This window comes from Halichoerus grypus, chromosome 5, assembly GCF_964656455.1.
Source record: "Halichoerus grypus chromosome 5, mHalGry1.hap1.1, whole genome shotgun sequence".
In the NCBI taxonomy this organism is placed as follows: domain Eukaryota; kingdom Metazoa; phylum Chordata; class Mammalia; order Carnivora; family Phocidae; genus Halichoerus; species Halichoerus grypus.
Window position 1 is genome coordinate 77,473,414 of NC_135716.1, and position 13,259 is coordinate 77,486,672.

The 13,259-nt window shown below is 41.3% G+C and overlaps 1 protein-coding gene across 1 annotated transcript in view; it reads left to right on the top strand.

Moving 5' to 3' along the window:
• PXDNL (peroxidasin like) overlaps positions 1-13,259 on the top strand; it is a 489,791-nt gene that overhangs the window by 398,368 nt on the left and 78,164 nt on the right. The window contains exon 17 of the mRNA XM_078072396.1: positions 1,012-2,515. Coding sequence (XP_077928522.1) covers positions 1,012-2,515 — 1,504 coding nt within the window. The remainder of the gene's footprint in view (positions 1-1,011; positions 2,516-13,259) is intronic.

Genomic DNA, 13,259 nt, shown 5'->3' on the forward strand with positions numbered 1-13,259 from the left:
ATTCATAACTAGAGAATAAGCAATCAATATCTACAGAGATTTAACTTTGCTAAAATATACATCCATTGTTTTTGGTGTTCATTACCAAACTGAGTATATATTCTCATCTAAAATATTCAAGAACTTTAACACAATTTTCTCAAGAAAAGAACATTATGTTGTTCTACCTCTCTTTTATTATTTGTAAAATTAAAGGCCTTTATTTTTTTTTTTTTTCCCTCCAGGATCATTTTGCCCTAAAAGTGAACCCAGGATCTATGTCTTTATATACAGAAAGATTATTGTATCTATGCAAGATTAAGATATCTCAGGGTCCAGCCAGACAGAGACCAGCTTACACAGATAAAGGACAAATGGTCCTGGTATCATTAGCCGGTTTCTGATGATTAAGTGGGGATAATAACTCTTAGCAAGCAAGACTTAGTGAATAGTTTCTGCAGATTTAGGACTATGCTGCAATTTTAAGCTCTGTTAAAAGAGTGGCTCCAAAACACCTCCAGGTTGTATTGCACATTCCTTGGGGGATGACAGCTTGTGGTAGTTTACAAGTAACTGCTTAATCCGTTCATATCAACTATCACGCAGGTTAATATTCACACCACCACACTAGCACATCTTAGACCCTGTCTTCTAGGAGCATAAAACCTGAAAGAAAGAATTCTGAAATGAGAAAAAAAAAAATATTACAATCTTGTGATGAGGACTTACCAAATCCTTACCAACATTATATTGGTAAAGTCACAGAATTAGGAGTTTGATGGGAACTGGGACATTTCTCTCCTTTTCTGTTCATTCTAGCAGTCATTGCTCATAAGAGAAGCATCACTAAGTACCCCCCCCCCCCCTTTTAATTAGAACTTTCGGTTTTGTCCTAATGAAATGTGGTGGATGTAGGAAAGATTTCTGCCCGCCTAGAGTGGCCCATCCCTACGGCACCTGGGCTTGAGGTTCCCCCTCTCACTCCACCTCAAGGACAGCTCTCTTCATTGCCCTTGCTGTTCCGTGTTTCAGAGTTCCGCTACAATGACTTGGTGTCCCCGCACTACCTCAGCCTCATAGCCAATTTATCTGGATGTACAGCCCACAGGCAGGTGCCCAACTGCTCTGACATGTGTTTCCATCAGAAGTACCGAGCCCAGGACGGAACGTGCAACAACCTGCAGCACCCCATGTGGGGTGCATCCCTGACCGCCTTTGAGCGCATCCTGAAGCCTGCCTACGAGAACGGCTTCAACCTGCCGCGTGGGGTCAGCCGTCAGGCCCTGTCAGGCCGGTATCCCCTCCCACCACCCAGGCTGGTCTCCACAGAGCTGGCAGCCACGGCCACAGTCACCCCTGACCATAGATACACACACATGCTCATGCAGTGGGGCCAATTTTTAGACCACGATCTGGACCACACAGTGCCTGCACTGAGCACGTCTCGCTTCTCTGATGGGCGGCCGTGTAGCTCGGTGTGTACGAATGATCCTCCTTGCTTCCCCATCATCATTCCTGACACTGACCCCCGAGGGACCCGAGCACCATGCATGTTCTTTGCACGCTCCAGCCCCGTGTGTGGCAGTGGCATGACCTCCTTGGTGATGAATTCAGTCTACGCGAGAGAACAGATTAACCAACTCACAGCCTATATAGATGCCTCTAATGTCTATGGGAGCTCGGAGAGGGAATCCCAAGTTCTCCGAGACTACTCAGAGCCTCGGGGCCTCCTGAGGACAGGCTTGCTGTGGGTGCCGTCCGGAAAGCCCTTACTGCCCTTTTCTGCGGGCCCACCCACTGAGTGCACAGGGTGGGAGCAGGGTAGCCGCAGCCCCTGTTTCCTGGCCGGGGACCACAGGGCCAATGAGCAGCTGGCCCTCACAGCCATGCACACCTTGTGGTTTCGGGAACACAACAGGGTCGCTGCGGAGCTGTCTGCCCTGAACCCCCACTGGGATGGAGACACCCTTTATCATGAAGCCAGGAAGATTGTGGGTGCTCAGCTGCAGCACATCACCTACAGCCACTGGCTGCCCAAGATTCTGGGGGAACCTGGCATGAAGATGCTGCGGGATTACCAGGGCTACAACCCCAATGTGAATGCAGGGATCATTAACTCTTTTGCTACTGCAGCCTTCAGATTTGGTCACACGTTAATCAATCCTATTCTTTACCGACTGAATGACACCTTCGGAGAAATCCCTGAAGGCCACCTTGCACTCCATAAAGCTTTCTTTTCACCCTCCAGAATAATCGAGGAAGGTGGGATAGATCCACTCCTTCGGGGGCTATTTGGTGTGGCCGCTAAATTGCGGGTGCCCTCCCAACTGCTCAGTTTAGAGCTGACTGAGAAGCTGTTCTCCACCGCCCACTCTGTGGCCCTGGATTTGGCTGCCACCAACATTCAAAGGGGGCGAGACCACGGGATCCCTCCCTATGCTGACTTCAGAGTTTTCTGCAATTTGACGTCTGTTGAAGATTTTGAGGATCTTCAAAATGAGATTAAAGATTCAGAGATTCGACAAAAACTGAAAAAGTAAGTGTGCAAGTGTTGCTTAGATTTATATATTTCTTGGGAGAGGGAGAAGTGTTAAAGGACATTTTGTGTGGTTGGATTCGGTTGCCTGGGGATGTTATTGCAGAGCCTTTAATAATTGTTATCTTGGGAGAAGCCAAATATTAAAGGAAAGATTTCTAGACACTAAGCAGTAAACGCCTTTGTCCACCCACTTCCTTTGTAAATGTAAATATTGCTGCCTCCTTGCTAATACTTGCTAGCACATCTCAACTAAGAGAGGTTGGCATGTTTCCTGCATTCCTGCTCTGTGGTAATCCAATCAAGGCCTTTTTACTGATACGATAATGTCACAAGTTGGCTTTTCTAGGCAGAGCAAAGTAGTGAAATGAAAACAGAAATTAGTTTTTGTCAAAAGAACAAATAATTCTAAATTTATCATCAGAATGTTGAGTCGAGGCTTATTCACTACATCATTAGTGCCTTTCAGTAAAGTATTAATATTATGTTCTTTACAGGTGAGATTCAAATTTCCTTTTAACTTACAAGTATGGGACGTTTCCAGGAAACAACTCTAACTGCTCTTCATGCTCACCACCTTTCATCCTCCAAAATAGTTAAAAATAATTAAAGAAATGTTTTATTAAGAAGTTTTGTCTATAGTTGGCTAAATATTGAAGACTAACATGTTTACTAATAGCTTACGGTATATTAATGTGCAATCTTTCAGAGAAGCTTAAAATTGCAAATTATGGAGCTAATTGTCAACATTAGGCCTTTATTTTGTAATACTAAGGGTATGAATGTTTTTATGCCACTAGAATTTGTTTCATACTTATGTAGAATATTAGACTAAGTAAATGTATAATATATGTAGAACAAATCAGAGTATCATGCAGATTGAATTTGCAAGAACATTGACTTTGGCTTCATAGAGACCTGGTTTAAATCTCCATTCCACCACCTATTAGTACTGAGAGCTTGTGAAAAGTATTTAAACAGTTTTAAATCTCAGAATATCTATAAAATGAAAAAAAAACACTGCCTCTTCCACAGAGATGTTCAAAGGTGAAATTATATAGAATGTATCAAATACCTAGTTCTGTTCTGGTGCATCATAGGTAATCAGTAAGTGTTACCTGTGGATAGATTTATTATAACATTATCGTTTCAGTTGTCAGCATCATTATTAGATTGCACGTATGCTCTGAATCAGCCTTGTGCTAGGCACTGAGACCCAAGATGAAGGAAATAGCATTCTGGAGAGCCAGACAGCATGCAGGGAAGGCAGGGGGCTGGCGGTAATCTGTGCGGAATGGGCTGTCACAGAGATGGGAATTGAATGTTATGGGAACACAGAGCTGAGAAATGGGAGGTACATGTAAGAGTCACAGCAAACTACTGATAAAAGATGCCGTTTGATCTGCTCTTGGAATTTTCTGAGTGTGATAGTTGAATGAAGTGGGAACAGCAGGCAGTATCCCAAGGAGAGGGAAGGAAGCAGGAAGGTGTGGGGCTGCATGGCATGAGGGGGTAGAAATGTGACAAGGGGAAGCTTTTAAAGGGCCCTGCATGCCATGCAAGGGAGTTTGATCTTCATCCTGTGTTTAAAGCAGGAGAGTGACTCTAGGAGAGACTTCCCTGTGAAACGCTAACCTGCGCAAGACGTCCTGGGAGAAGGAGAGGCTAGCAGCAAGGAATTCCATGGTTTCAGGAATACTCTAGGTGAAGCAAGAAGACAGTGTAGATAGGCTTTTAGCAGTCTGTGCAACACTATCATTAGTTTAAATGTTTCCTGTAAGCACATTGTCTACATTGAATAAACCTGGAGGCAAGTCTTGCTTTGCAGTTCGTTGGGGTCCCACTTCTCAATTTGCAGCTAATTTGTAAATTCCCACCAATCATAGAGTAGCAGAAATGTGTTCTTTTAAAATGTTCCCATCACAAAGTCCTCCTGAGTCCTCCGGCTCTCATGTGCGATGCAGCAGGCTGCTTGTCATCGCCACACACAGCATTAGGCTGGAACATGGATGCGGACCGTCCGCTGCAGGACACGTCCTCCCAGTGGCCAGTGCGAGGCGTGACTGGCCTCCGGGATGGACAGTGGCCCATACACTGCACATTGAGTGTTCACATGCCTGGCTTTCTGTGTGCTCCTTTCAGGCATTTGGAATGTTAACACTGTGTCTTCTGAAACCGCAACAAGGAGTCTTTATCCTTGCTTTGGGGAATTTTTGAACTGCGGGAACTTTGTGCAGCCTGGTGCGTGGCCTCTGCATGAGGACAGCAGGACTGACCAGCATGAGTGGGTGTGGGGAGGCCAGGAAGCCGAGCTACCCTACTTTCCTGTTAGGCTGCCAGGTGATTCATTCAACTGTGAGCACAAAATAGATAAGTTGGAGTTGTGTTTACAGTCTCCATCTTCAAATCTGTAGATTGCAGTTTGTCAGGAGCTGATTTCACTAAGGAGGGTGGCATGGCTTTAAATATGCCGATTTATACAGTTATTTCTTTACCCTCTCCTGTTACTTGTTACTTCTCCTTTCTGTGTTATTTTGCAAGTGTGGTTTTAAGTTTGTTTCTAAACCACTCCAGTCAAAACTGGAAACAAGTAGAGCATATCATTAAATCAACAAAATAAATACTGCCCTGGAATATTAAATACTCCATATTTTAGATAATTAGGACAGCTTAAGAATTGGCTAAAGCAGAGAATCATAAAAATAATGCATATGCACGTCTTAGGTATTTTAACTTCACACATTTAAGCGCACATAAAGTCCTGTAACTTGAGCTTTGGGGCAGCAAGTGGGGGTGGGTTGCAAAGTCTGTGTTCTGGTTTTGTCATTGCTGCTTTGATGCAGACCTGCTGACTAGAATTCATAAGCTTATGCCCAGGCTGAATCTTTTGTGTGTGTATAAGATTGTTCTGAAAGGGGAAGAGGAATTTTCCAGGGAAGTGATGGTATGAATGCAGATTCCTTGTATGTGTTTCTGTCATTCCCCCGTAGTTACAGTTACGTAACATGCAACTAATTGGCATCGATGTTTGACTCTCCTTTTGACAACCTTTCCCAAAACACTGAATTCGGTTTTCACAGGAATAAGTACTCTCCTCTTTTACACAAAGGCCTCATTATTTTATGTAACATTTAATTAAATTACGTAATCCAAATCACAAGTATGACTGTGATAAAAGCAAGTTGGTAAACTCCGCCGACTCCCTGCAGGCAGCTCAACAGACTGCAGCTGCAACTTGGACAGGAGCCCCTAACCCCAGGGTCATTAACTGTCATCTCTGTGGGCCAGAAAGTAAGGATTCTTAAGGAAGAAGAGGTTGTTTAAAATAGCTGATACATGCTGTAGGTAATGGGGGGGATGGAGAGGTGGTGTCAGGAGGCCCAGGTTCCTTCTCTCTGGACAAATTGAGTTGTGCAATCTTGGACGACTTTAGATTAGTTTTTGTTCTCTCAACTGTGAAGTGAGGCTGTTTCACTAAAAAGTCCTTGAGGTCCTTCTAGATCTAAGATCATATATATAACGACTATGTGATATAATAAAATGATAATTCAGAAGGTGCTCTTTAATTAATAGTTTTAATTCACACATAATATCTTCATATTCCAGAATATATCCCCTCATCTTTATGTGTCATCAGGTGTACAAAGCTAATGATTTTTCTTCACTTAATTTTGAAGGCTTGTGTCAGTTTACCACCCAGGAGTAAAATCTGATTTTCCTTGTACCTTCACACTGGATCTTTTAGGTAGCTTTAAAAAGCCAGAACAACATGTGGAAACCATGCTACAACTTTCCTCTTGAATCACCAACAGTTTTGCCATGAGGAATACCTGGTCTGTCACAAGAAAGCCACATTGGGACATTGTTTTAGTCAGCTTTCAGTTCATTTCAGTAAGATTGGTGAGATACTTTGGATTCTCCTCAAGGAGCTCAGGGCCTGGGATGTGGGGGACTCACAAGCCACATAACCCTGTCATGTCACATGTGGAGCAGTGGGATCTAGGAAATCAGGACGTATTCCTTCAGGAAGGTGGTGTCCAAGTTCCGTCCTCCATGTTGTTTTCCACAGAGGCTGCATCAATTTACCTTCCCATCAACAGTGCACCAGGGTTCCTTTTTCTCCATATCCTCACCAACACTTATTATTTCTTGTCTTTTTGATGTGACCCATTCTGACATGTGTGAGGTGATATCTCATTGTGGTTTTGATTTGCATTTTCCTGATGATGAGTGATGTTGAGCATACAAACCGGCAAACCACTCTTAAACAGAGAACAAACTTCTTCTTTGCCAATTTGGATGCCTTTTATTATGCAGAGAAAGGGGAACCCTCCTACACTGTTGGTGGGAATGCAAGCTGGTGCAGCCACTCTGGGAAACAGTATGGAGGTTCCTCAAAAAGTTGAAAATAGACCTACCATATGATCCAGCAATGGCACTACTGGGTATTTACCCCAAAGATACAAATGTAGGGATCCAAAGGGGTACATGCACCCCGATGTTAATAGCAGCAATGTCCACAATAGCCAAACTGTGGAAAGAGCCAAGATGTCCATCGACAGATGAATGGATAAAGAAGAAGTGGTATATATATACAATGGAATATTATGCAGCCATCAAAAGGAATGAGATCTTGCCATTTGCAACGATGTGGATGGAACTGGAGGGTATTACGCTGAGCGAAATAAGTCAATCAGAGAAAGACATGTGTCATATGACCTCACTGATATGAGGAATTCTTAACTCAAGAAACAAACTGAGGGTTGCTGGAGTGGAGGGGGGTGGGAGGGATGGGGTGGCTGGGTGATAGACATTGGGGACGGTATGTGCTATGGTGAGTGCTGTGAATTGTGTAAGACTGATGAATCACAGATCTGTACCTCTGAAACAAATAATACAACATATGTTAAAAAAAAAAAAAGAAAAAGATAGCAGGAGGGGAAGAATAAAGGGGGGGAAATTGGAGGGGGAGACAAACCATGAGAGACAATGGACTCTGAAAAACAAACTGAGGGTTCTAGACGGGATGGGGTGGGGAGATGGGTTAGCCTGGTGATGAGTATTAAAGAGGGCACGCTCTGCATGGAGCACTGGGTGTTATGCACAAACAATGAATCATGGAACACTACATGGAAAACTAATGATGCAATGTATGTGATTAACATAACAATAAAAAATTTAAAAAAAAAACAGAGAACAAACTAATTGTTGCCAGAGGGGAGGGAGCCGGCAGGATGGGTGAAATAAAGAAAGGAGATTAAGAAGTACAAACTGCCAGTCATAAAATAAATAAGTCATGGAGAATGAAAAGTACAGCGTGGGGAATATAGTCAATAATATTGTAATAACGTTGTTTGGTGACTTATCCTGGTGAACACTGGGGAATGCGAAGAATCGCTAAATCACTTTGCTGTACACCTGAAATGCATATAACATTGCATGTTAACTATACTTCAACACAAAACAAAACAGAACCAAAACAACTCAGTCTTAACAGAGGAGTGGCGATTACCCGTGAGAGACTGTCATCTGAGAGGGCAGACCGAGGTCATTCGAGATATAAGAAATACAGAGGAAAGACCTGGCAGGCAGGCACCAGAGCTAGGGTGATAAGCAGGAGAAAGTGGAAGCCCTTGATTTTGCGGGCTTGTAGAACGCCCTGTATGGAAGCGTCTAATCCTAGAATTAGCATCTGACCCATCCCACTCCAAAGATATTAAGACTTATGGGTGAAATGGACCCTTTTTTCCTAAGTGAAATTGTAGACAGAGCCCGGATAGATAAAAAGGAGATCAACAGGAGTTCTAGAAGAAGCAAACAGGAGCAGTGCCAAACCCTTTGACTTCCATTGTGCTCACTTCACTTCTCTTGGACCCGAAGACCTACAGCCTTTGCTAGGATTGTGAAATGCACAGGCTTCTTACTTCTTTCAGTACCAAGAGCTGCAGGAATTTCTTTCTTTCTTTTTTTCCTCCCTCCCTCCCTCCTTCCCTCCCTTCCTTCCTTCCTTCCCTCCGTCCCTCCTTCCTTTCCTTTCTCTCTTTCTTGTCAAAAATGTTTAAGTTTTCAGAGTTGTTTAAAGACCATATGAAAATGAATCATTTCTTTTTTATAGGATTATTTTTGCTCTAAAAAATCATGCTATATTCTTTGCAAAACATATAATGAGCTGATTGTGAGGATTAATTATCCATTGAGTGGTGAACATAAATTCTCAAACAGAGAGAGGCCATTTTGATGGCTATTTTTGAATCCCCTTTTGAAAATATAATGTGTGGATTTTTTGTGGATATGGTTACTTTTGTTCTTTAATAAATACAAGGTTATTTGTCTCCCATTATCACAGGGATGTGCAGCTGCTTCAGCTTTTTTAAATAATAGCTTACAATTCACCAGTTAAGTAATTTATATTCAGTACATGCACCTATCTCATAGCTGCTTCATTTGATACTATTAAAGAAACAAAAACACTTAGTTTCTCCCCTTTTTCCACCCTAAGCTTCCACAAGGTCAAACTCTGCAATGATGCATTTCCAACACCTTGCACCGTCTATCTCTGTCCTGACACCTGAGGGACGTTGGTCACCTTTCTCATGGTTTGGCCTTCCTTCCTCAAGATTCCTGGCTCTCATTCTTCTAGATGTTTCTCAACTTCCATATTCGTACCTGCCTTAAAGGACCTTTCATCAACATCATCCCTTTACCTTTATAGAATGGTTAGTATGTTAGCAACTTCAGTTGCTGTGAAACAATGATTCTTAGCCATTTCCTGTTAGACCATTTTAAAAATCTGCTAGAAGCTATGAATCTTCTTTTGCAGACAAATACAGCAAAATTACCCACTCCAAATTCTGCACATATTTTTTAGAGGACTCAGATTCCTACAGCCACCTGCGGACACTCTTCTCCCATTGATTTAACAAATATTTATTTGGCACCCATATTTATTTAGCACCCCTCTTTCCCCCTAGGACTTACCACATGTGTGCAATGGGTGCTCCCCCACCTCATATCTCGAAATGGTTGTTCCCTTTGCCAAAAACGGCCCCAAACTTGAAACTACCATCTGTTCTTAGTCCTTGCTCAACTGTCCTTGTCTCTTATCCCTTTTGGAGGGAGTGACTTTGTTCTTTCAGTTACAGAAGGATGCTAGACTGTTTAAATATAGCCAGGCCTCCAGAGGACCAGCATTTTCTTTCCACCTCTTATCTCTGCTTCTTTCTGTTCAGGATTTATTTTTCGTCCTCCCTCAGCTCTCTTATCTCCTGTTTTATACATATGGCGCACCACAGACGACTCTCTCTCAGCTCCCAAGGTCACATACAGCATTTCATGGCATAGCTAGCACAAGAGGTCCTAGTATCACATTTCTCCAAACAATAATTTTAGAAGTATACCATCTTATACAATTATACGAAGTCATATTGCTTGACTCTAAATGCCATTTTCAGAGCCTTCCTTCTCCTGGTCATTTTCATTCCATCACTTTTCTGCCTTTCTAGAGAACATATTAATTTAATGACAGGGTTCCAAGAGTATGTCCTTCTTGGTGGCAGATAAATTGTCTAATTTATCTTTCAGTCCCCAGAGCTGAGCACACAGCCAAGCGCAGTGTAGCAGCTCAGTAGACACTGGATGGTCTGTTAAGGGAAGTGTGGCAGCCTGGTGAGGCTCATTTGAGTTCCCCAAGGGCCCTGGATTTGAAAACTATTCTCAGTTTGAACCCCCTGACCGGATGAAGTTTTCTTAGGTGTAAATTAGGTTTTTACACTTATCCATCCATACCAATTCATTTTTTCATCAAATATTTAGAGGCCTCAATTAACTATGGTGTATACTAATTTTATATACAAAGAAATGAAAAGTTACAGCACAGCAAATCACATGTGTTTGATTCTTGCATTACCTTAACCCCAATTTCAAAAAATTAAAAACTCATTCAATCAACCCTGTAGCCCTGAAATAAGGAAAACACAGGACTGAGCAAATAAAAGGTGACAAGAGGCCAATTAAAAATCAGGTTGTCAGTCAGTTATACCCAGAGGTCCAGTTCTCAGAAGGCGCTCAAGACCATTCATTTAGTAAAAATGGAATGCAAAATAATTAACTCAACACTTTAAAGCCTGACATTTAATGACATTTAATTTAGCATCAGTTTTGTAGATTTTATAGTGGTGAGTCTTAGTAATTGTGTTTTAGAAATGAATTTCTTTCAGAATCTGCTTTTTTCCTACCTTTGAAAATTGATGCTGTATTAGAATATTTTACAATGATAATCATTCAACTGAAGAAATTTATACTGTATTATACTATATATATTATACTAATGCATACTAATATTATCCCATAATTGTTATGATCATATGCAAGATGATATTATAATAAATACTTTATAGAAAACTTTATAACGAACAAAATATGTGCTTCATTTTATTTTTAAAACTCTATTTTGCCAAAAAATATATATCTGGATGCAGTTTAATGTATTTTGTCTAGATTCCCCAAATCTGACTAAACTAAAATTATATTTCTAGTCATATGATGGCTGTAACACACAATAAGATGCATGTTTTGAGTGTACAGTGTGATGACTTTGAACAGTATTCATACCTGCATAATCATCACCCAGTAAAGACAACATTTCCTCTCCTCAGAAACTTACCTCATGCTTCTTACAGTTCATTTTCCCACCCATCCCTCCCCGGCGGCCACAGATCATATTTCTATCACTGTTGGTTTTGCCCGTTCTAGGACTTCATATAAATGGAATCCTATTGTATGTACTCTTTTAAGCTTGGCTTACCATGTTTTGAAAATTTATCTAGGCGCCAGATGTATCAATGGATGATCTATTTTCTTGTTAATGTGAGTAGCATTGTTTGTATGAATATACAAATATTTATTTCTTCATTTACCTGAGGTGGCTTTCCAGTTTGGGCTTTCCAGTTTTCATCTATTTTCAGTGATGCTGCCATGAAGACTCATATGCAAGTCTTTTTGTGGATTTATGTATCCATTTCTGTTGACTAGAAGTCCAACAGTGCAATTTCTAGATTACTTAGGAACTCTATGTTTGTTTCTTCCTCAGGTTGGATATTTTCTACTAATTTTCTTTTAAAGCTCACTGACTCTTCTGCCATCTTCAATCTCCTCTTACATACAACAAGTGAAATTTTCATTTCAGTTACACTAGTTCTAAAATTTACAATTTTTATGGTTCCTAATTCTCTCTTGACATTTATCTAAATGTTAACTCATTAAGAACACATCTTATTTAATTTTTTTAATGCATTGATAATAACTGCTTTAATGTCCTTTCTTGATCAATTCAACATCACAGCCATACTTTTGGAGTTGATTACTATTGATTACTTATCTTCTTATGTATGGACCACATTTTTTGTTTCTTTGCCTGTCATAACTTTTAAATGCCTATCAACTACTGTGATTCCACCTTGGACTTGAATAGGCTTTGCTTTATGCTTTGTCTGATTGGAAATGTGGAAAGCTCAAGGTGTTATCCTAACCTCGCTGACTTGGGAGAACCAATCTCCAAGCTCTGTCTCCCATGCAGATGCTAGGCTTTAGGCTTTCTTAAAGTAGGTTTTATCCTTGTAAGGTTAGAGCTTATCCTAAAACTTGGTGTGTTGTACCTTGGCTATTTGTCTGGGGTGTTACTAAGGTTTAGTTAAAGGGTTCTTCCTTTAGAACCTGTGGTAGTTGCTCTCGGTAAGACTCAGGTAGTCCCTCCTGCTCAGGTGCTGGCCTGGCCCTTCCCAAGGACTGTGGGGGCCCTCAAGTCAGGGTCTGCCCCACTCCTCACTCTGTTTCAGGAGCTTCAGCGGCTCTGAATTCTGATGGGAACCCCTCAGCACAGCACCACCATGAATTCTAGCATAGCTTTGCTTGAATTCTAGCAACCTGCTTGGCCTGGGGGAAATTTCCCCCAGGCAGAAAGCTGGGCCCTTGTCACAAGTTTCCCTTTCCTCAGTTTCTTGGTTTTATGCTGCCTATTGTCCAGTGTCTGAAAACCAGGCACTCTTATGTTTTGCACTTCTTTATGGTTGTTTGTGATGGAAAGACTAGTCTCCTCCTAGTTATAACACCATTGCCAGAAACAGAATCTAACATTCATTCTAACTTATGTAGTTTTTTTCCCCCTACAATTTAGCCTTAGTGCAATTGTTTAAACAAAAGTTTTTACCTTCCTTAAGTCTATATTTTAGGTTTCTCTCTTCTTCCACCTGAATTTTTACAGCCCTTCTCTATTATCTTTTCCTGCACTACATTCCTGTTTTCTTACAGCTTCCCAGAATTACTGCAGAGCACAAATTAGAGCATATCCCCTCTCTGCTTAAAAGCATCATGGGATTTTCTCTTTCCAATTAGGTTAAGAAAAATATTGTACTTGTAGTCTAATCCCTTTAGATTCTGGTACTAATCTAAATTTTCAGCCATGTTTCTTGTTTTCCAAACCAAACCTGGCACTATGCTTTAACTATATTGCTATTCACTTTCTCCCTTTCCCTGAGAATGCCATGATATTTCTGGCATTTGTGCCTTTGCATAAGCAATTCCTCCTGCCTGGAAAACACAGATCTTCTTTACCTACTTGGTTAAGACTACCTCAGTCTTCCAGACTCAGTTCAGGGTTTTTGAATTTTGCTACCCCTGAAGAGCCAACTTTTCTCTCTTTCTCTAAACTTTTCCTCAGTGGTCTGTTAGCACTTTGTTCTTATTTATA